At 45.3% G+C, this 23,910-nt stretch overlaps 1 protein-coding gene across 1 annotated transcript in view; it reads left to right on the forward strand.

The window, feature by feature from the left end:
- The window catches only part of COPG2 (COPI coat complex subunit gamma 2), a 37,488-nt gene that overhangs the window by 11,743 nt on the left and 1,835 nt on the right, over positions 1 to 23,910 (forward strand). Inside the window, exons 10-23 of the mRNA XM_067469359.1 lie at positions 718 to 851; positions 2,515 to 2,582; positions 5,264 to 5,452; positions 7,606 to 7,701; positions 9,358 to 9,601; positions 9,808 to 9,883; positions 12,621 to 12,724; positions 12,922 to 13,047; positions 14,919 to 14,981; positions 15,142 to 15,281; positions 18,544 to 18,715; positions 20,180 to 20,277; positions 20,375 to 20,513; positions 21,853 to 21,951. Coding sequence (XP_067325460.1) covers positions 718 to 851; positions 2,515 to 2,582; positions 5,264 to 5,452; positions 7,606 to 7,701; positions 9,358 to 9,601; positions 9,808 to 9,883; positions 12,621 to 12,724; positions 12,922 to 13,047; positions 14,919 to 14,981; positions 15,142 to 15,281; positions 18,544 to 18,715; positions 20,180 to 20,277; positions 20,375 to 20,513; positions 21,853 to 21,951 — 1,748 coding nt within the window. The remainder of the gene's footprint in view (positions 1 to 717; positions 852 to 2,514; positions 2,583 to 5,263; positions 5,453 to 7,605; positions 7,702 to 9,357; positions 9,602 to 9,807; positions 9,884 to 12,620; positions 12,725 to 12,921; positions 13,048 to 14,918; positions 14,982 to 15,141; positions 15,282 to 18,543; positions 18,716 to 20,179; positions 20,278 to 20,374; positions 20,514 to 21,852; positions 21,952 to 23,910) is intronic.

Genomic DNA, 23,910 nt, shown 5'->3' on the forward strand with positions numbered 1-23,910 from the left:
TCTTGTTTGCCTATGTTACCTTGGATTGATCTTTTGAAATATACTTTCGCTTTTTGAACTTTTTGTCTTTTAAAAAAAAAAAACTACAAACACTACTGCTGGTGTGTTCTTTGGTGTCGTAAGCAAAGTGATTCTACTCTGAGGTGTGACAGTGAGGGTATATCATGAAGCTTGAGACAGGAGTAGGAAATGACTCCCATGACAGTGGGCTGGTGGGACAGGTTCAGAACATCTGGGGGGCCAAATGGCAATCGTGTTTTAAACTGTTGGGCAGTATCTGAAAGGCCTCAAATGAAGAACAGTCCCCTTTCTCTAAAGTAATTTAGTCCACTATTTGACAGGTAACAGAGAGCAAAAATGTTTTTTTTCCCTTTTAAGTGGGGTCCCTTTTCTTGTAATATGATAATACTGGCGCAGTGAATTTCATAGTTTAAATATGTGCCATGTCCTTCCCGACTGACTCTCCTGAATATCCTATCATGTTCCACTTCAAGTAGTAACCTTCCCATTTTTAAAAGTCTTTTTTTAAAAAGGAAACTCCTCCCTTCATGTTCGGCTATTGGGTCTATCAATGGGGTGGGCAAACTTTGGCCAAAGTTTGCCCAGGCCTGGTCTATCATGTGTGCCAGCCTGGGATTTTAAATGCCATTTTCAAGCGCGACAATTTCTCCATGCTGACAAGCAACAACCTTATTCTTGTTTCTTTCTTCCTCGCAGGCACGACAACCCACTCTTTGATTTCATTGAAAGCTGCTTACGGAACAAACACGAGATGGTCATTTATGAGGCTGCCTCCGCCATCATCCACCTCCCAAACTGCACGGCCAGGGAACTGGCCCCGGCTGTCTCAGGTGAGCACCGGCCTTCGCCTTGGAAGACGTTCTCAACAGGCGGAAAAAGCAGGGTTGCAGGTTGTTACTGAGGCCCCATCTACACTGCCATGCAATCCAGGTTCTGATCTTGGATCCTCTGCTCTGAACTTGATTATATGAGTCTACACTGCCATATAATCCAGTACTGCTCGAGAGCAGTATGTGTGAAAAAGATCTTGGAGTCCTTGTGGACAACAAGTTAAACATGAGCCAACATGTTTAACTTGTTTTGCAGCTGCAAAAAAAGCCTATGGGATTTTGGCCTGTATCAATAGGAGTCTAGTGCCTAGATCCAGGGAAACCATCTATAACGGGGTAAGGGCTTTATTTGGGAATAAAATCCCACCAAGTACAAAGGAATGTGAGGCTTCTGTGTTTCAAAGCCAAAACAAGAAGCTGTTAAGAAAAGCTGGAACTTTCTTCTGGCCGAAAACCCTTTTTGAAAGCCCTCTGGCTGCCACCAAAACTTAAAAGCACTGATAAGCCCTTGGCTTACTGGAAGTATCTTAGACAAGAGTGTGTTGGACTATTTATTTATTTATTTACAGTATTTCTATTCCGCCCTTCTCACCCCGCAGGGGATTCAGGGCGCATTACAGTGTACACATATATGGCAAACATTCAATGCCAATTTTAACATACAACATTTACAGACATACACAGAGGCTATTTAACTTTTTCTGGCTGCCAGGGAAGCTGTCGCTTTCATCGTCCATCTGCGATCTTGATGAAGCACTTCCGCATTCCCGCATGCTTCCCCGCTGGAATGCTCTGCTGGAGTCTTCTTTATGGCCTCATAAATCAGTTAATTTAGCCTCCCCACACTTTAAGGTTGTACCTTATTTTCCTACTTGACAGATGCAACTGTCTTTCGGGTTGCAAAGGTCGACAGCAGGCTACACACAATTGGTTGGAAACCCACTCCAACCCGGGCTGGCTTCGAACTCATGACCTTTTGGTCAGAGTGATCTTAATGCAGCTGACACTCAGCCAGCTGCACCACAGTCCCGGACTAGTCCTCAGGCTTGTGTTTCCTCAGGCTTGTGGCTTGTGAGGTAACACTAAACAATACCTCAGGCTTGTGAGGTAACACTAAAAGATTGTTCTACAGGGTGAGGCAGCATAACTTCCTTTTTTCAAAACTTAATAAAACCCATTGTATGAATCAGAAAAAAATATATAATGTAGGCGCATATTATCAAGTTACAAGAGTTCCTCAGAACAATATTATCAAGTTACAAGAAAAGGGACCCCACTTAAAAAGAAAGTAAAAACATTTTTTACTCTGTTATCTGTTGAATGGTGGACTAGATTGCTTCAGGGAGAGGGGACTGTCCTTCACTGGAGGCCTTTAACAGATTCTGGATGGGAGTGCTTTGGCTGTGTCTTCTGGCATGGCAGGAGGGCAGACTAGATGGCCCTTGAGATGCCTTCTGATGATAAGAGTCTGTGGGTGTATGTCACCTTCAGTATCAGAGGCAGTATGTGGATCAGTGGTGGGGAGTGAAATTGCTCTCAGGTCCCCTCTTTGGGCTTCCCATGTTCAGCAGCTTGGTGACAACTGTGTGAAACTAATGCCGGGCCAGAGAGGCCTTTGGTCACCCCTTTATAGCACACTAAATAGAGTGTCTCTTTGTTTCAGTGCTTCAGCTATTCTGTAGCTCGCCCAAGCCAGTCCTGAGATACGCCGCAGTCAGAACCCTCAATAAGGTGAGTGTGTCTGAGGAACTCCACACCTTGGATGGGGCAGTGGGGACCTGCTCCATAATGTTTATCTTAACAACATTTCCCTGACATCTCTGTAGCTCTTCCTCACATTTGGGTCTGGCTCTTGTCATGGTTTCTGCTATTCTAGTCCTGCTATTGATCATATTATGTATCCCAGCAGCAGGTAACTCCTGAATCCCATTGCCACCACAAATGGGTCCACATTTGCCAACAAACTATGGGCTTATTTATTTATCTATTATGTCAGACGTGAATTGTGAATACACTTACAATGTATAGAAAAACTACAAACAAAATTATGAACTTGGCATTATACTAAATGGCCTTTGATCACTTGGAGTACCTCTGGTGTTGCTGTGAGAAAGTCCTCCATTGAGCATGTGGCAGGGCTCAGGTTGCATTGTAGTCAGTGGTCTGTGGTTTTCTCTTCTCCACACTCATATGTCATGGACTCCACTTTGTGATCCCATTTCTTAAGGTTGGCTCTGTTGTGACAGAGGATGATGGGACTCAGATTCACAATTTGGTTCGAAATTTCCCTGTCCCTGCTATAGACAGTGAAGAAGAAGTTCATTTTCCCACAGCAAGGCATGAGAGTGTTGATACTGAAAATAGCCAGGTGCAGATTGACTCAGAGAAAGAGGACAGCTCTTCGCCTGGTTCTCAGCCTGATAATCAGTAAGTAGGGAAACAGGCTGACGTTAATGAACAGATTGACCTTGACGATATGGGAACTTTAGATTGGGCTGACCGGTTGGAATTCCGTGTTCGAAGGAGTGAGAGGATAGCTAACAAGAGGGAGGCCAGAGGCCAAAGAAACGCCTTCATGTTTTGCAAAGGGTATTAAACAGGGTGTTTGAGACCAGATCTTTGTCAAAGCAACTTCGCATTTACCTAAGGAGCTTGCCTAAACTAGGCTGGATTATCTTGCAGTCTTTGTGTTCATGGTTCCAGGACTTCGTCATGTTCTCTTGGGTCTTGCTTTGCTGATGCCTATTGGATTATGCCTCAAGTGCTATGTTATATTGCTCTTTTGAAACATTAACTTTTGCTTTTAAGAACTTTTTACTTCCAATTTTAACTTTACATTTGGCCTTCCCACTGTTTTTAATTGTGTGTTGTCTTATTGATAATGTTGTATATTTTATTGTCTAGGTTTTTATTTTAATTGCTTGTACTGTTGTTGTTGATATTATTGCTTGTACTGTTGTATTCGGGCTCGGCCTCATGTAAGCCACACCAAGTCCCTTGGGGAGATGGTAGCGGGGTATAAATAAAGTGTTATTATTATTATTATTATTTTATTTTTAATAAACCATGAAGACGTCTGGCTGTGTGCAGTTTGGTGTTTTTTAGCAAGGCGAATCTACTCTGAGGTGCAACAGGCTCTGCATATCGTGGCGCCAGAGCGCAGTCTGTTCAGCACCTTCCAAGTTGCCCAGTCTTCTGTGTGCCCAGGAGGGAGTCTCTCATCCAGTCTCAGCCATTGATTGAGGTTCTGGGTTTGAGCCTGCCACTTTTGGACTCTCGCTTGCTGAGGTGTTCCTGCGAGTATCTCTGTAGATCTTAGGAAGCTATTTCTTGATTTAAGTCGTTGGCATGCTGGCTGATATCCGAACAGGAGATGGGCTGGAGATGTCAGTGCCTTGGTCCTTTCATTATTGACCACTACTTCCCAGCAGATGTCAGGTAGTGCAGTACTGGCTAAACAGTGTAATTTCTCCAGTAGTGTTGGGTGTAGACATATTGAGATAATGTGGCATGTCTCGTTTAGAGCCACATCCACTGTTATAGCGTGGCGAGATGTGTTTCACACTGGGCATCTATTCAGCAGCAAAGTAGCAAAGCACAAGGGCAGATGTCTTCACTGTGCCTGGTTGTGATCCCCAGGTTGTGCCAGTCAGCTTTCGTATGATATTGTTTCTAGCACCCACTTTTTGCTTGATATTCAAGCAGTGCTTCTTGTAAGTCAGCACGATCCAGAGTAATTCCTGAGTATTTGGGTGCGCTGCAATGCTCCAGTGGGATTCCTTCCCAGGTAATAATCCTCAGAGCTCGGGATGCTTGTCTGTTCTTAAGGTGAAAAGTACATACCTGTGTTTTAGATGAATTAGGAATCAGCTGATTTTCCCTGTAATAGGCAGCAAGAGCACCTAGAGCTTCAGAGAGCTTCTGTTCAACCATTTCAAAGTTGGGTTGTAGTTTTTCCAGGTTGCCACAGATGCAGGCGAAACTTCAGGAGAGAATGCATCTAAAACATGGCCATACAACCCGAAAAACCTACAACAACCCAGTGATTGTGGCCATTTCAAAGTTCCCTGCTTGAACAATGATGGCATTATCGATCACAACTATGGGTGAAACTATGGGTGAAGATGGAGCACAGAACCATTATGAGAAGAAGATCAAACACCCTCAGTATCCTCTCTTCCATTCAGGAAATTACCTGCTCTGTACTTCCCATTCACCAGGCCCTATATAACATAGGTTGGATGGCGATCTGTTGGGAGGGCTTGGATTGTGTCCTCCTGTATGGCAGAAGAGAGTTGGATTGGATAGCCCTAGGGGTCCCATCCAATGTTGTGATTCTAAGCATGGCCTGACAGAGTTCTTGGATTCTATATATGTTGTGTCAGGTTGCCAACTTTTTCCTTTAATTCCAGGTGGCGATGAAGCACCCCTCCGCCGTTACGGCCTGCAACCTGGACCTGGAGAACCTCATCACGGATTCGAACCGCAGCATCGCCACCCTGGCCATCACCACCCTCCTGAAGACGGGCAGCGAAAGCAGCGTGGACCGGCTCATGAAGCAGATTTCGTCCTTCGTGTCTGAGATCTCGGACGAATTCAAGGCAAGGCTTTAATGCTTTAGTTATCGTGTCCGGAGTGAACTAAACAGTTGTATTGGATTTTTTAAAAACCCACAAAGTTTGCAAACTTGGCATTCTATTAAATGTCCTTTGAGCAGTAGCTGGCCACTTGGAGTGCCTCTGGTGTTGCTATAAGAAGGTCCTCCATTGTGCATGTGGCAGGGCTCAGGGTGCATTGCAGTAGGTGGTCAGTGGTTTGCTCTTCTCCACACTCAAATGTCATGGATTCCACTTTGTGGCCCCATTTCTTAAGGTTGGCTCTGCATCTCATGGTGCCAGAGCGCAGTCTGTTCAGCGCCTTCCAAGTCACTCAGGAGGGAGTCTCTCATTTGGTATCAGCCATGGAATGAGGTTCTGTGTTTGAGGCTGCCACTTTTGGACTCTCGCTTGCTGAGGTGTTCCATTGAGTTTCTCTGTAGATCTTAGAAAACTATTTCTTGATTTAAGTCGTTGACGTGCTGGCTGATACCCAAACGGGATGAGCTGGAGATGTCACTGCCTTGGTTCTTTCACTATTGGCTGCTACTTCCCGGTGGATGTCCAATGGTGCAATACTGTCTAAACCAGGAGTCCTCAAACTTTTTTAAACAGAGGGCCAGGTCCCAGTCCCTCAAACTGTTGGAGGGCCAGATTATAATTTGAAAAAAAAATGAATGAATTCCTGTGCACACTGTATATATCTTATTTGTAGTGAGAAAAAACACTTTAAAACAATGCAATAATTAAAATGAACAGTTTTAACAAATATAAACTTATTAGTATTCCTATGGGAAGTGTGGACCTGCTTTAGGCTGTTGTTTTTAATTGCGTGTTGTCTTATTGATAATGTTGTATATTTTATTGTCTATGTTTTTATTTTAATTGCTTGTACTGTTGTTGTTTTGCTTGTATTGTTGTATTCGGGCTCAGCCTCATGTAAGTCACACCGAGTCCCTTGGGGAGGTGGTAGCAGGGTACAAATAAAGTGTTATTATTATTATTATTATTATTATTATTATTATTATTTTGGTCGTGTCAGGAGCGACTTGAGAAACTGCAAGTCACTTCTGGTGTGAGAGAATTGGCCGTCTGCAAAAACGTTGCCCAGGGGACGCCCAGATGTTTTGATGTTTTATCATCCTTGTGGGAGGCTTCTCTCATGTCCCTGTGATGAGGAGCTGGAGCTGATAGAGGGAGCTCATCTGCGCTCTCCCTGGATTCAAACCTGCGACCTGTTGGTTTTCAGTCCTGCCAGCACAGGGGTTTAACCCACTGCGCCACCGGCTGATGTGATAGGATTGTTGTTGTCGTTGTGTGCTTTCAAGTCATTTCAGACTTAGGTGGACCCTGAGTGAGGGCCAGGTAAATGACCTTGGAGGGCCGTATCCAACCCCCGGGCCTTAGTCTAAACAGTGTAATTTCTCCAGTGGTGTAGGGCGCAGAAACCCCGTGATAATGCGGCATGTCTCATTAAGAGCCACATCCACTGTTTTAGCGTGGTGAGATGTGTTCCACACTGGTCATGCGTACTCAGCAGCAGAGTAGCATAGCGCAAGGGCAGATGCCTTCACTGTGTCTGGTTGTGATCCCCAGGTTGTGCCAGTCAGCTTTCATATGATATTGTTTCTAGTGCGGCTTTAATGCTGAGGAGAGGGAATGAAAGGATGAATGTTCTGTGTTGGGTTGCTCCTCCTTCCCAGGAAGTTCATCTTCCAGAGCCAGTAATTAACATTTCATGTGCTTCTGTCTTAATTTATGGCAGAAATTCCATACTTTCCCTTTTGTTGATCCACATAAGTCAGGCACGGGCCCACTTTGGCCCTCCGGGTGTTTTGGACTTCAACTCCCACAATTCCTAACAGCCAGTAGGCTGTTAGGAATTGTGGGAGTTGAAGTCCAAAACACCTGGAGGGTCAAAGTGGGCCCAAATCTGATTTAGACCCATATTCTCCCCAGAGGACTTTGGAGGGTTTCAGCCTGAGTTCCCATCTTTGTGAAAACAAAATTAGGACTGGTTGTGCCTCCAAATGCTTCCAAACATTCCCTGGTCTCCTGGGAGGCAATTGGGTGCAGTTGTTCCAGAGTTCGCCTATTCCAGCCTTCCACTTTTGGGGGGAAATCTTTCCAGAAGTTAAAAATTGTGGTGTCTCCTGCAGGTGGTGGTCGTCCAAGCCATCAGTGCCTTGTGCCAGAAGTATCCACGGAAGCACAGCGTGATGATGACCTTCCTCTCCAACATGCTCCGGGATGACGTAGGTTGCCTTCCTATTCCTCAACCACAATCCACTCTCTCAATCCAGTTCCTCCTGGTTCTTTTTCTGGCTGTAATTGTTTTTGACTGAATTTTATCTTGTGGGGCATTGATTGCCAAATGTAAACCACCTCGAGTCGCCTCCGGGCTGAGAGGGGCGGTATACAAGTATAGTAAAAAAATAAATCTATATAAATATAAATGTAATGTTCATTTGTGGGATTAACAGAACTCAAAAACCTCTGGGAGGAATTGACACCAAATTTAGACAGAAGACACCTAACAACCCAATGTATGTCCTTCACTCAAAAAAACACTGAAAAACACAGCAGAAGGGGCTTAAAAAGCCCCAAAAAGCTAAATGATGAAAATCTAAATGAGAATACAGAAAAAAAGGGAAGAAAGAGGGAGGGAAGGGGAGAAAGAAAGAAAGAAAGAAAAGAAAGAGGGAGGGAGGGAAAGAAAGAAGGAAAGGGAGAAGGAAGCATGGAAGTAAAGAGAGAAGAAAGGAAGGAAAGAGGTAGAGAAGGAAGAAAGGGGAGAAAGAGGGAGGGAAAGAAAAAGGGGGAAGGAAGGACAGTAAGAGACGGAAGGAGAGAAGGAAAGAAAGGGGGAATGAAGAAAAAAGGGAGCGAAGGAAGGGGGAAGATGTAGAGAAAGAGGGAGTTAAGGAAAGAGAGACAGCAGAAGAGAAAGAAAAAGGGGGAAGGAAGGAAAGAGATAGAGAAGGAAGAAAGGAGAGAAAGGGAGGGAAAGAAAAAGAGGGGGAAGGAAGGAGAGAAGGAAAGAAAAAAGGGAATGAAGGAAGGAAAAAGGGAGCGAAGGAAGGGGGGGGAAGATTTAGAGAAAGAGGGAGGGAAGGAAAGAGAGACAGCAGAAGAGAAAGAAAAAGTGGGAAGGAAGGAAAGAGATAGAGAAGGAAGGAAAGAGATAGAGAAGGAAGAAAGGAGAGAAAGAGGGAGGGAAAGAAAAGGGGGAAGGAAGGAAAGTTAGAGAAGGAAGGAAGCAGAGTAGGAAAGAAAGAGGGAGCGAAGGAAGGAAAGGGAGCGAAGGAAGGGGGAAGATGTAGAGAAAGAGAGGGAAGGAAAAAGAGACAGCAGGAGAGAAAGAAAAAGTGGGAAGGACGGAAAGAGATAGAGAAGGAAGAAAGGAGAGAATGAGGGAGGGAAAGAAAAAGGGGGAAGGAAAGAAGGAAAGAAAAAAGGGAAAGAAGGAAGGGGGAAATGTAGAGAAAGAGGGAGGGAAGGAAAGAGAGACAGCAGAAGAGAGATAAAAAGGGGGAAGGAAGGAAAGAAGTAGAGAAGGAAGGAGGGAAAAAATCGGAGAAAGAGGGAAGGTTGGCCACAGCAACGTGTGGCGGGTACAGCTAGTAAATAAATAAATTTACTGTTTGTTGACGGTGCAGTCCAGACCTGTATTTGCAGGAACACTTGGCTATCTGTAAAAAGGGAAGAGTAACAGGGACCCCTTCTGCACGGCCCCTATATCCCAGTAGCTTATCCCACGTTATCTGGAAATGGAGACTTGTCTAATCCAGTTTAAAGCTAAAGTAATATCCATGGGCTTTGTGACAGGTCCACGGCATGCTTAGTGTTGATGCTTCTCCACTTCCAACAATATTCTGAGCATAAATCTTTCCTCTGTGGTCTGGCTCCAGGGCGGCTTTGAGTACAAGCGTGCCATCGTGGACTGCATCATCGGCATCATCGAGGAGAACCCCGAGAGCAAGGAGTCAGGGCTGGCGCACCTCTGTGAGTTCATTGAGGACTGTGAGCACACGGTCCTGGCCACCAAGATCCTGCACTTGCTGGGCAAGGAAGGGCCCCGCACGCCCGCCCCCTCCAAGTACATCCGCTTCATCTTCAACCGGGTGGTCCTGGAGAATGAGGCCGTCCGCGCCGGTGAGTTGGCGTATCTCTGCACCTGCTCTTTCTCAAAGCGTATTATTTCTAGTGATGTTGTTGTTGTTATCATCCATCCATCCACATTGTCTGTGATCAGATCCTCAGACAAAGAGTGACAGGCTTTTAGTCTCAATCTACTGAATAGTGATATTTACTTGTCCCTGGCTGCTGAGCCTTTCTCCTGTCCTTCCTTCCTTCTGCAGCTGCGGTCAGTGCGCTGGCCAAGTTTGGGGCCCAGAATGAGAACCTTCTCCCCAGCGTCCTCGTCCTCTTGCAAAGGTGAGCTTTATGTCAAGCGAAATGTTACAAACCTCATCAAGAATTTCAGAATTCAACCTTGAGAGATGGATCCTTCCAATGGCCAGGAAACTCTCTTGTTACCATATAAGGGAAAATCTGCATTTTTTGGCATTTGCTGGGTTTTGGGAGTGAAGAGGAGGTCTGGAGGCTGCTTGCATTATTATTAGGAAGGTATCTGGCTTTCCCCTACTTATTATTAATTTATAATGAGGATCAAAAGACAGTGATCAGGAGGATAAACATAGCCAGTATTGTCTCATTGCGGTCTAGCAAACCTTGGCTAAAGAAAGCAATGTATATACAGAAAAGAGGGAAATGTTTTGAGGAGGAACTTGCTTGGCTCTAAGTCAACAAACCTCAACAACCAGAGGCTTTTTTGCATGTAGTATTTCCCATTTTACTTAAAGCAGGCACAGGCAAACTTTGGCCCTCCTCCAGGTGTTTTGAACTTCAACTCCCACAATTCCTAACAGCCTATCGGCTGTTAGGAATTGTGGGAGTTGAAGTCCAAAACACCTGGAGGAGAGCCAAAGTTTCCCCTTGCCTGCTTTTAGCCTACTTATTTAGCATTCTCCCTCCCTAGACTTTTAAAGCATTGAAGTAATAAAAATAACACTCCTGTGCATGTACAGAGTGCCATTCCATTTTTCCAGGGAAAGAAATTCCAGGTAAACATTAAGAACAGCTACTTAACAGTGGGATAGGCTGCCATTGGAAACCAGCAGAGTCTCATGAGGCTTTTAAGCAGAGGCGGGGTGGGCATATTTGGCGGGGACAAGAGACAGGGCCTTCTCTGTGGTGGCCCCTCAGCTGTGGAACTCTCTGCCTAGTGATATTAGAACAGCCCCCTCCCTCCTGACCTTTCGAAAAAGAGTAAAAACTTGGCTCTTCGAGCAAGCATTCGGAACCTCGGGATAAATAGACAAAACTTGAATCGGAAAATGACCCAGGAACGTGACAGAGTGCTGCAGAAGCTTGGAAGCTCTGAAGAAATGGACGCTTGAGACTTCAGTAGAAAACAGATATTTAGCTTTACTAAGCAGCTCAAAATATACAGCATACACCATCAGTAGACAGACAGGAACAAGAATCAAACGACTAACACACTCACTGAAGCTATAAGGACTTATCTCTGTGTCCTCCCTACTCGCTCAAGGCAACACTCACATCTTCACAGCTTATTAACTCTACAGTTTAAGCCTTTCTGTGTCAGAATACTCTCTGGCAATACAATCATGTTACAATCGCAGCCATTGTACATAAAATTACATTTAAACACACACAATACATAAATCTTACACTGACAGAACGGCCTAGACGATGGAACGGATGAGGATTTGAACGAGAGGACATAGTTTTTAAATTTTTATTATTCATTGTCTTTATGTTTAAATGTATTGTAATGTTTCTTTTTTGCTTTATCAAATGTATGTATTTTATGGCATCGAATTGTGCCGACTGTGTATACCGCCTGAGTCGTCTTCAGGCTGATATGGGCGGGATAGAAATAATGTATTTATTTACGTCACTTTTATCATTCCCATATCAGCCCGAAGGCGACTCAGGACGGCGTACATATCAACAACAATTAGATGCCATGTATAAAAATACATGGGCAACTCTTGAGGGAGTTTGGATTGTGCGCATTTAGAAGAAGACCTACAAGCCACTCTAAACACCTTCGCAGAAGCATATGAGAAGCTCAGCCTGTCATTGAACATCGAGAAAACCAAAGTGCTCTTCCAGCAGTTACCAGCCAATCCCTCTCCAGTGCCAGAGATACAACTTAATGGTGTAACATTAGAAAATGTTGATCATTTCCACTCCCTTGGCAGCCACCTCTCCACCAAAGTCAACATCGACACCGAAATACAACACGACCTGAGCTCTGCGAGCGCAGCATTTTTCCGAATGAAGCAGAGAGTGTTTGAGTACTGGGACATCCGTAGGGATACCAAGGTGCTTGTCTATAAAGCTATTGTCCTCCCAACCCTGCTATATGCCTGCGAGACATGGACTGTCTACAGACGTCACATGCAACTCCTGGAATGATTCCATTAGCACTGCCTACGGAAAATCCTGCAAATCTCTTGGGAAGACAAGCGGACAAACGTCAGTGTGCTGGAAGAAGCAAAGACCACCAGCATTGAAGTGATGGACCTCTGCCATCAACTCCGCTGGACCGGACACATTGTCCGGATGCCCGACCACCGTCTCCCAAGGCAGCTGCTCTACTCCGAACTCAAGAACGGAAAACGGAATGTTGGAGGACAGGAAAAGAGATTCAAAGATGGACTCAAAGCCAACCTTAAAAACTCTGGCATAGACACTGAGAACTGGGAAGCCCTGGCCCTTGAGCGCTCCCGCTGGAGGTCAGCTGTGACCAGCAGTGCTGCAGAATTTGAAGAGGCATAAATATAGGGCGAACGAGAGAAACGTGCCAAGAGGAAGGCGCATCAAGCCAACCCCGACTGAGACTGCCTTCCACCTGGAAACCAATGCCCTCACTGTGGGAGAACACGCAGGTCAAGAATAGGGCTCCACAGCCACCTACGAACCTACCACCAGGACACCGAACTTGGAGGACCATTATCCTCAGACTACGAGGGATCGCCTAAATAAGTGTGTGTTCTTGCATTGCAAGGGGTTGGGCTGGATGGCCTTTGGGGGCCCCTTCCATGCCTAATTCCCATCTTCTTTCTCCTTGATCCTTCAGGTGCATGATGGACAGTGACGATGAGGTCCGGGACCGAGCCACCTTCTACCTGAATGTGCTTCAGCAGAGGCAGCTGGCGCTCAATGCGGCCTACATCTTTAACGGTTAGTGCTGGGTCCAGATCTTCAAATCCTTTGCATTTTTGTTTTCAGGTGCAGCAGGGCTAGAGATGGCCCTGCCAGAAGAAAAAGCTGTTTTTTCCCCATTTTCCTGGTCATTTTCCCTCCTAGTAAAAAAAATCACAGTTCCCATCTCATATGCGACCACTTCACTGTGCATTGAGTTTCCCTTCATTTTGCAGGTCTGACAGTCTCCATCCCGGGGATGGAGAAGGCCTTGCACCAGTACACATTGGAGCCTTCAGACAAGCCTTTTGACATGAGGTCCGTGCCGCTGGCCACAGCCCCCACCTTTGAGCAGAAGTCAGGTAAGCCTGAGGCAATCTTGAATTACATTTACGGACAAGCTCAGGAGGTCTGGGATGTCCACCCTGTCGTGCCGGCCCTTGAGCATTTTTTGAATTAGTGCGGGATTGACTTTGGTCATCCCATCCAGACCACACCTGAAATATTGTGTCCAATTCTGGGCACCACAATTCAAGAGAGATATTGACAAGCTGGAATGTGTCCAGAGGAGGGCGATTAAAATGATCAAGGGTCTGGAGAACAAGCCCTATGAGGAGCGGCTTAAGGAGCTGGGCATGTTTAGCCTGAAGAAGAGAAGGCTGAGAGGAGATATGATAGCCATGTATAAGTATGTGAGAGGAAGCCACAGGGAGGAGGGAGCAAGCTTGTTTTCTGCTTCCCTGGAGACTAGGACGCAATGGAACAATGGCTTCAAACTACAAGAGAGGAGATTCCATCTGAACATGAGGAAGAACTTCCTGACTGTGAGCGCTGTTCAGCAGTGGAACTCTCTGCCCTGGAGTGTGGTGGAGGCTCCTTCTTTGGAAGCTTTTAAACAGAGGCTGGATGGCCATCTGTCAGGGGTGATTTGAATGCAATACTCCTGCTTCTTGGCAGAATGGGGTTGGACTGGATGGCCCAGGAGGTCTCTTCCAACTCTTGGATTCTAGGATTCTATGATTCTATGATCTGTCAGGGGTGCTTTGAATGCAATGTTCCTCCTTCTTGGCAGGAGGTTGGACTGGATGTCCCATGAGGTCTCTTCCAACTCTTTGATTCTAGGATTCTATGACATCTCAACATTCTTCACCTTTGCCTGCTGGGACTTGCTGTCAAGACCCAGACCAGGCAGCAAAACAAACGGCACCGTAGGAGTTAAAAGAAGGTGTTTAATGTCTATTAGCAAAACAAAAGGAGTCTCTTCACTTCAGAGATGTAAACAAAGGAGGCTTGCAGTCAGCAGAAATGTAAACAAACCGGTCTCAGTCAGCCTTAGCTGACGAAAGGAAAGTCAGTCTTTAAACTAAAGCAAACAGCTTGAACTCAGCAAGGAAAACATAGTCCGTTTCAAAGGCCAACAAAACAGCAAACAGCAATCCGCATGAGGAGCGGTCCAACGAAGTTTCCAGGATTAAGCAGGGGCGTTGTCAGGCAGTCCGAGGGTCAAAGCACAGAAGACTCACGAGTCAGGAACCAGCAGGGTTGTTCACACGATCAGGTAACACGAAGCTGCAACAAGAACTCAGGGCAGGAGTTAACACAAGGCACACGGCATGCGACACTTTGAACTCTGCGATTAGTCTGTCCCTAAGCTGCTGCTTAAATCTCATCCGAATCGCTGGAGTTACTGTCAGCTGGGTCCAATTCCTCAGGTGAATCCAGGCTGCGCCATTGTTGCCAGTCAGCACTTCGTGCTCCATCCTGCAAAGAATTATCTACAACCCAATCATCATGAAAACCCTGGAATTCATCGCTAGAGGTGGGGGCATTAAGCACATCCATTACTTCCTGAACTTTAGTCCAGTCCAGATCTTCCTCTTCGCTGTCGAACTCCCCACAATCTGCTACATCTCTCAGGCGTTTAGCAACAGATCCCACATCGCTATTTGAGCTGCTGGCTACTCTTTTTACACCTCTGTAATCTTCCAGCTCCATTTCCTCGCGAGTAAAACCTTCAAAATCCTCCTCATCTGTAGTCTCTAGGAACAAGTCTCTAATCCTTTTCAGCTGCCGCTGAGCTTCATCATTCTCTAAACCACGTTTCCTTCTACTACTAGTAGTAGGTGCATGAGACAAACGCTGAGTCTCAACACTTGCAGTCCAAATTACATTTGAACAGCCGAATGTCTTGGATCTCTAGCTTGAGAACATTAATGGTGATTTCTCATTTCAGAGATTGCTCTGGTGGCCAGCAAGCCGGAGAAACTGGCTCCTTCCAGGCATGATATCTTCCAAGGTAAAACATCAATATTCCTCATGTATCTTAGCCTCCAAAGTTGAGAGAGCTTTGTAAGGTTTTGCCTCGATGGCATTCGTTCTTTGGAGAAGTTCCAGAGCAGGATTTGGGAGGCGCTTGCTCAACATTTACGCAACTAACTCTATCCTTGTTTTGTCAGAACAACTGGCAGCCATCCCGGAGTTCAAGAACTTGGGCCCGCTCTTCAAGTCTTCGGAGCCGGTGCAGCTCACCGAGGCTGAGACTGAGTATTTTGTTCGGTGCATCAAGCACGTCTTCCCGCACCACGTCGTCTTCCAGGTAAAATGAATCGTATGGGATTGTTTATAGTCTGTGATAGCAAAATATGACTCTGTCAGCTTGACTATCAACTAGTTAGGTCAGTGGTTCTCAAATTTCCAAATGTCATGACCCCTTAATACGGTTCCTCATGTTGTGGTGACCCCCAACCTTAAAAATATTTTTCACTGCTACTTCACAACTGTAATTTTGCTATTGTTATGAATCGTCATGTAAATATCTGATATGCAGGATGTATTTTCATTCACTGGACCAAATTTGGCACAAATACCTATTACACCCAAATTCGAATACTGTTGGGGTTGCGGAGGGACAGATTGATTTTGTCATTTGGGAGTTGTAGTTGCTGGGATTTATAGTTCACCTACAACCAAAGAACACTCCTAACTCGGCAATGTTCCATAGCTGAGGGGCCACCACTGAGAAGGTCCTGTCAAACATAGGGCCCAAATTTGAATACTGGTGGGGATTTAAGGATGGGGGGGGGGGTGATTTTGTCATTTGGGAGTTATTATTATTATTATTATTAACTTTATTTGTACCCCACTAGCATCTCCCGAAGGACTCGATGCAGCTTACAAAGGCCAAGGCCTCAAAACACAACATAACAATACAAAACCTAAGGCAAATGAATAACAATTAAAGTAATATTAAACAACAAGCAATAAACAATACACCAAGACACAATAAAACTGGGTTGTAGTTGCTGGGATTTATAGTTAATTTATAATATATTGTATATACATATAATATTTATAATATTATAATGTAATACAATATTATAATAATAATACAATATTATAATTATATATTTTATATTACATGCAATATTACTAATAATATTTATATAAATAAAATGTAATGTTAGTTTGTGGGATTAACATAACTCAAAAACCACTGGACGAATTGACACCAAATTTGGAAACAAGACACCTAACAACCCAATGTATGTCCTTCACTCAAAAAAAATTGATTTTGTCATTTGGGAGCTGTAGCTGCTGGGATTTATAGTTCAGCTACAATCAAAGAGCCTTCTGAACCTCACCAACGATGGAATTGAACCAAACTTGGCACACAGAACTCCCATGACCAACAGAAAATACTGAAAGGGGTTGGTGGGCATTGACCTAGACTTTGAGAGTTGTAGTTCACCTACATCCAGAGATCACTGTGGACTCAAACAATGACAGATCTGGACCAAACTCTACACGAATACTCAAGATGCCCAAATGTGAACACTGGTGGAGTTTGGGGAAAACAGAATCTTGACACTTGGGAGCTGTAGTTGCTGGGATTTATAGTTCACCTACAATCACAGAGTATTCTAAACCCCATCAACGATAGAATTGGGCCAAATCTCCCACACAGAACAGCCATGTGGGCCAACACGTGGCAGGGGACGGCTAGTATCTATATAAATAAAAATGTAATGTTAGTTTGTGGGATTAACATAACTCAAAAACCACTGGACAGACTGACACGAAATTTGGACACAATACACCTCTCAGGAATGTGTCCAGAGGAGGGCGACTAAAATGATCAAGGGTCTGGAGAACAAGCCCTATGAGGAGCGGCTTAGGGAACTGGGCATGTTTAGCCTGAAGAAGAGAAGGCTGAGAAGAGATATGATAGCCATGTATAAATATGTGAGAGGAAGTCACAGGGAGGAGGGAGCAAGCTTGTTTTCTGCTTCCCTGGAGACTAGGACGCAATGGAACAATGGCTTCAAACTACAAGAGAGGTGATTCCATCTGAACATGAGGAAGAACTTCCTGACTGTGAGAGCCGTTCAGCAGTGGAACTCTCTGCCCCGGAGTGTGGTGGAGGCTCCTTCTTTGGAAGCTTTTAAGCAGAGGCTGGATGGCCATCTGTCAGGGGTGATTTGAATGCAATATTCCTGCTTCTTGGCAGGGGGTTGGACTGGATGGCCCATGAGGTCTCTTCCAACTCTTTGATTCTATGATTCTATGATTCAGGCCAAAAAGTGACCATGACTCCTAAAAACACTGAAAAACACAGCGGAAGGGACTTAAAAAAGCTAAAAATGCAAAAAGATGCTACAGCACATGCGCAAAACAACTCCCTCTGGCAAACAAAACACACAATAGCATATCCACACTCTTCCGGACTAAAGCTCCCAGCATCTCCTAGACCAGGCCCTTTAGGAGAGGAGGATGATCCAAATGCATTGCTTCCAAGCTGCAAGCTTCCTTCTCCTTGGATTTCTTTGAGAGCATCCCAATCCCTGCATATTTCAATTTCCTATTCCTGGACTCCCAGCAATCCTCTAGATAGATGTATTAGATAGAGATAGGTAGGTAGGTCGATCAGGAGGACTCACTGAGTCCACAGCGAGCACTGTGGACTCAAACAGTGATAGATCTGGATCAAATTTGCAGTCCAAAAATAGGGAGAGAAGGAAGAAAGAGGAGAAAGAGGAAGGGAAATAAAAGTTGAGGGAGAAGGAAGGGAAGAGGAATAGAAGGAAGGAAGGAAGGAAAGAATGAAAGAAAAAAGGGAAGGAAGGAGAGAAAGGAGGAGTGAAAGACGGAGGGAAGGTTGGCCACATTAATGCGTGGTGGGCACAGCTAGTTACAATATAATGGTATAGTACAATATAGTAATATATAATACTGATATTGTATTATGGTAATAATATAATATATTGAATGTATATATATCTTGTAAGCTGCTCTGAGTCCCCTTCGGGGTGAGAAGGGCGGCATATAAATGTCGTAAATAAATAAATAACTTACAATCAAAGAGCATTCTGAACTCCACCAACAATGGAATTGGGCCAAACGGTTTGGTCTCGGTGTTAGTAGGCCTCAGAATGGGAATGCCTCAGTGTAAGGAAGACATCAGTGTTAATAGGCCTCATAATTGGAATGCCTCAGTGTAAGGAAGGTCTCAGTGTTAGTAGGTCTCAGAATGGGAATGCCTCAGTGTAAGGAAGGCCTCAGTGTTAGTAGGCCTCAGAATGGTGGACATTGACCTTGAATTTTGGAGTTGTAGTTCACCTACACCCTCAGAGTGAGGGTTGCATTCTGGAATGCAACCCTCAACTTTACCTACTGCCTTCAACCTTATCAGATACAATTGTCTCTAGGATGTTGTATGATTTCCGGACTGTATGGCTGTGTTCTTAGCAGCATTTTCTCCTGATGTTTCACCCGAAGAAAGGAGGGGATAGGAAACTGAAAACGCCTTTAGCTGTGCTGAGTGGGATGTATTTGAAACGCCTCCCTCTCTTTCCTTTCAGTTTGACTGCACAAACACCCTCAATGACCAATTGTTGGAGAAGGTGACGGTGCAGATGGAGCCCTCGGAAGCCTTTGACGTCCTCCGCTGCATCCCAGCCCCGAGCCTGCCCTACAACCAGCCAGGGATGTGCTACACACTGGTCCGGCTACCCATGGATGACCCCACTGCAGGTACCCATTGTCAGAAACATTAAAATTAACTTGGTATTTTTAATTACAAAAATGTAAATCAAGAACTGAAGGGGTTAAATGGATGCAATTTATTTATTTACTTCATTTATATACCACTTTTCTCACCCCTTAGGGGACTCAAAGCGGTTTCCAATGACTTCAAGAGCTGCAATTCAGTATAAGGAGGCATGCCTGTAGTTTAGTCTGAGAGAGACCTCAGTATGAAGAGGCTTCAGTGTGGGGTAGGCCTAAGAGTGAGAAGGTCTCAGTGTTAGTAGGCCTCAGAATGGGAATGCCTCAGTGTAAGGAAGGTCTCAGTATTAGTAGGCCTCAGAATGGGAACGCCTCAGTGTAAGGATGGCCTCAGTGTTAGTAGGCCTCAGAATGGGAACGCCTCAGTGTAAGGATGGCCTCAGTGTTAGTAGGCCTCAGAATGGGAACGCCTTAGTGTAAGGAAGGCCTCAGTGTTAGTAGGCCTCAGAATGGGAACGCCTCAGTGTAAGGATGGCCTCAGTGTTAGTAGGCCTCAGAATGGGAACGCCTTAGTGTAAGGAAGGTCCCAGTGTTATTAGGCCTCAGAATGGGAACACCTCAGTGTAAAGAAGGCCTCAGTGTTAGTAGGCCTCAGAATGGGAACGCCTCACTGTAAGGAAGGCCTCAGTGTTAGTAGGCCTCAGAATGGGAACGCCTCAGTGTAAGGAAGGTCTCAATGTTAGTAGGCCTCAGAATGGGAACGCCTCAGTGTAAGGAAGGTCTCAATGTTAGTAGGCCTCAGAATGGGAACGCTTCAGTGTAAGGAAGGTCTCAATGTTAGTAGGCCTCAGAATGGGAACGCTTCAGTGTAAGGAAGGTCTCAGTGTTAGTAGGCCTCAGAATGGGAACACCTCAGTGTAAAGAAGGCCTCAGTGTTAGTAGGCCTCAGAATGGGAACGCCTCACTGTAAGGAAGGCCTCAGTGTTAGTAGGCCTCAGAATGGGAACACCTCAGTGTAAGGAAGGCCTCAGTGTTAGTAGGCCTCAGAATGGGAACGCCTCACTGTAAGGAAGGCCTCAGTGTTAGTAGGCCTCAGAATGGGAACGCCTCAGTGTAAGGAAGGTCTCAATGTTAGTAGGCCTCAGAATGGGAACGCTTCAGTGTAAGGAAGGTCTCAGTCCCACCTCCGCTTGAAAACCTCCAGAGGAGTCTCCAAGGCTGTCCATATTCCACTGCAAGACGTCTCTTGCCATCACAAAGCTTATTTTCCTTCTCAGTAGGGCAGGCATGGGCAAACTTCAGCTCTCCTGATGTTTTGGCCTTTGGTTGTGGGAGTTGGAGTCGAAAACACTGGAAGGGGCGAAGTTTGCCCATGCCTGCAGTAGGGCATTGTCTCAAATATTTCAACATGGCTCTCTTCCTTGAACCTTGCTTGAGAGTTAGCTTGGCCCATGTTTCTCCATTTCTGCTTTCCTCTTCCTCCCACCACAGTCGCCTGCACCTTCAGCTGCACCATGAAGTTCACCGTCCGGGACTGCGACCCCAACACCGGCGTGCCGGACGAAGACGGATATGACGACGAATACGTGGTAAGCCTTGCTCTGCGGCCAGGGCTCTCAAGGCTTCTGTGCTTGAGCCTGTCCACCTGAGCCTGATTCCATTCACCTTCCTTCCCCTCCATGCCAGTTGGAAGACCTGGAGCTGACCCTGTCCGACCATATTCAGAAGGTCCTGAAGCCCAACTTCGCGGCCGCCTGGGAGGAAGTGGGCGACGACTACGAGAAGGAGGAGACCTTTGCGCTCAGCACCATCAAAACCCTGGACGGTGAGACGATTCTTTTGCATCTGTTCCAAGGAAAATTAGGAATATTTGCTTGTAGGGGGCATTTATTCATTTTGTAGATTGATTTTTGTAGGGGGAACAGCCTTGTGCTTGGACTTCCATTTGTGGCAGGGCTGCTTTTTAATATATTTTTTCATTAATTTAATTTGGTTTTTAATTATGGGCCAATCAAAGCTGTGGAATGAATGCAGTTTGATACAATTTTAACTACCATTATTATTATTATTTCCGGTATTTCTACCCCGTCTCTTCTCTACCCCCAAAGGGGGACTCAGGACGGCTTACATTAGGCAACGATTCGATGCCGCTTCATATAAAAATTTTACAATAATACAACACAATTAAAATACATAAAGCATTAATTAAAACAGTACATAAACATTAATTAAAACAATAATACAATATCATCAGCTGTACTGTACTGTACTCTTCCAGTTGCTTCTCATCAGTCCTGCTATCACCTGGGATTGCAACATCGACAATCCATACATTGTTGTTGGGATTGCAACATCGACAATCCATACATTGTTGTTGTTGTTGGAATTGCAACATCAATGATCCATACATTGTTGTTGTTGGGATTGCAACATCGACATTCCATACTTGGTTGTTGTTATTGTTGGGACTGCAGCAGCAACAATCCATACATTGTTGTTGTTGTTGTTGGGATTGCAACATCGACAATCCATACATTGTTGTTGTTGTTGTTGGGATTGCAACACCGACAATCCATACATTGTTGTTGTTGGGATTGCAACATTGACAATCCATATGTTGTTGTTGTTGTTGTTGTTGGGATTGCAACATCAACAATCCATACATGGTTGTTGTTGTTGGGATTACAACATCGACCATCCATACATTGTTGTTGTTGGGATTGCAACATTGACAATCCATACGTTGTTGTTGTTGTTGTTGTTGGGATTGCAACATCGACCATCCATACATTGTTGTTGTTATTGTTGGAGTGCAGCAGCGACAATCCATACATTGTTGTTTTTGTTGTTATTGCTGTTATTATTATTATAATAAATGGATCAGGCTGCCAAATGTGTCCTAAAAGTTTTAGAAGTGGAATTTTTCGTTCCTGCCTTGACCCTTTTAGTACCAACAATGCAAACAAATACAAGCCTCGTTCTTTGGCTTCAGTGGGAAGAAGGGAACCGGAATCCTCCCTTTTTGCCAACAGCAGTGACCCAGTTCCTCTCTTAACAAGGCGACTGTCTGCTGTCTCTCGGAGTTTGCGATAACCCTTTGGTCCTGGCGAGGGACAGTGCGGCCCTAACCCCATCTCTTTCCCAAACCCTCTCTCTGAATGCAGAAGCGGTCAACAACATTGTGAAGTTCCTTGGCATGCAGCCCTGCGAGAGGTCGGACAAAGTGCCCGAGAACAAGAATTCCCACACCCTCTACCTGGCGGGTAAGGATCTCTCGCGCCATCTCAGTTTTCCAGGGCTGAAATCACAACAGAGCGAGAGTCGCTGTCTTTTTCTTTTTCCTGGAAGGAACTGCAGTATCTGTTTACTTGCAAGGACAGGTCTTATTCAAGGTTACTTTTTGAGGTCATCCAGAGTCTTAAGGGATTGCATCTCTCCGAATATTGGGTTGTTGTAGGTTTTTCCGGGCTATATGGCCATGTTCTGGAGGCAATTTTTCTCCTGACGTTTCCCCTGCATCTATGGCAAGCATCCTCAGAGGTAGTGAGGTCTGTTGGAACTAGGAAAAATGGGTTTATATATCTGTGGAATGACCAGGGTGGGACAAAGGACTCTTGTCTGCTGGAGCAAGGGGGTGAATGTTTCAGCTGATCACCTTGATTAGCATTCAATGGCTTGGAAGTGCCCGGGGGGGTCCCTTGTTGAGAGTGATTTTATGTACCTGTTTGTTTCCCCTCTGTTGTTTTGCTGTTGTGATTTTTGAGCCCTTTAATACTGGTAGCCAGATTTTGTTCATTTTCATTTTGTTGTTGGGATTGCAACATTTTGTTCATTTTCAACCTGGACACAGCATATTATTTGAGAACACGGAAATGCTGGACCACTCTCACAACCACCATGTCAGACTACACAGAGAAGCCATTGAAATCCACAAGCATGTGGACAATTTCAACAGAAAGGAGGAAACCATGAAAAGGAACACAATCTGGCTACCAGTATTAAAAAACTCAAAAATTACAGCAGCAAAGCAACAGAGGGGAAACAAACAGGCACATGAAATCACTCTCAACAAAAGATTCCCCCCAGGCGCTTCCAAGCCATTGAATGCTAATCAAGGTGATCAGCTGAAACATTCACAGCTAGCCCCAGCAAACAAAAGTCCTTTGTCTCACCCTGGTCATTCCACAGATATATAAACCCATTTTTCCCAGTTCCAACAGACCTCATTACCTCTGAGGATGCTTGCCATAGATGCAGGCGAAACATCAGGAGAAAAATTGCCTCCAGAACATGGCCATATAGCCAGGAAAAACCTACAACAACCCAGTGATTCCGGCCATGAAAGCCTTCGACAATACATTTCCGAATATTGTTCTGTCTGTTCCTAAAGCCCTTCAGTAACGAAGAATAGCCTTCTTTCATGGTTAGGACGAGTTGACAAAGTTATAGTCGAGTTCAGCTGTGGCCAAACTTGGGCCCTCCAAGTGTTTTGGACTGCAATTCCCACAATTCCTAATAGCCTCAGGCCCCTTCCTTTCCCTCCTTAGCTGCTTAAGCTGAGTTAACCTGTACTGGACAGGGTTACACTCCCCCTAAAGTCACAGGTCCGCAGTTTGGGGGTCCTCCTGGACTCATCACTTACGTTTGAGGCTCAGGCGTCGGCGGTGGGCGGGAGGGACTTTGCACAATTGAGACTCGTGTGCCAACTGCGACCGTACCTCGTGAAGGCGGATCTGGCCAGGGTGGTCCATGCCTTAGTCACCTCCAGATTGGACTACTGTAATGCACTCTACGTGGGGCTGCCCTTGAAAATGGCCCGGAAATTTCAGTTGGTCCAACGGGCGGCGGGAGAGGTCAACCCTCCTGTTTAAGGAGCTCCATTGGCTGCCGTTCATTTTCCCGTCCCAATTCAAGGTGCAAGTTCTTACCTACAAAGCCCTAAACGGTTTGGGACCCATCTACCTGCGTGGCCACATCTCTGTATATGAACCCACACGATCTCTTCGATCATCTGGAGAGGCCCTGCTCACGATCCCACCTGCATTGCAAGTGCGATTGGTGGGGACGAGAGACAGGGCCTTTTCGGTGATGGCCCCACGACTCTGGAATTCCCTCCCCAAGGACATCAAGCAAGCCCCAACATTGGCAGTCTTTAGAAGGAGCTTGAAAACGTGGATGTTCCAGTGTGCCTTCCCAGAATAAGGAATCCTAAGCAATATGTC

Source organism: Anolis sagrei, chromosome 5, assembly GCF_037176765.1.
Source record: "Anolis sagrei isolate rAnoSag1 chromosome 5, rAnoSag1.mat, whole genome shotgun sequence".
Classification (NCBI taxonomy): Eukaryota; Metazoa; Chordata; class Lepidosauria; order Squamata; family Dactyloidae; genus Anolis; species Anolis sagrei.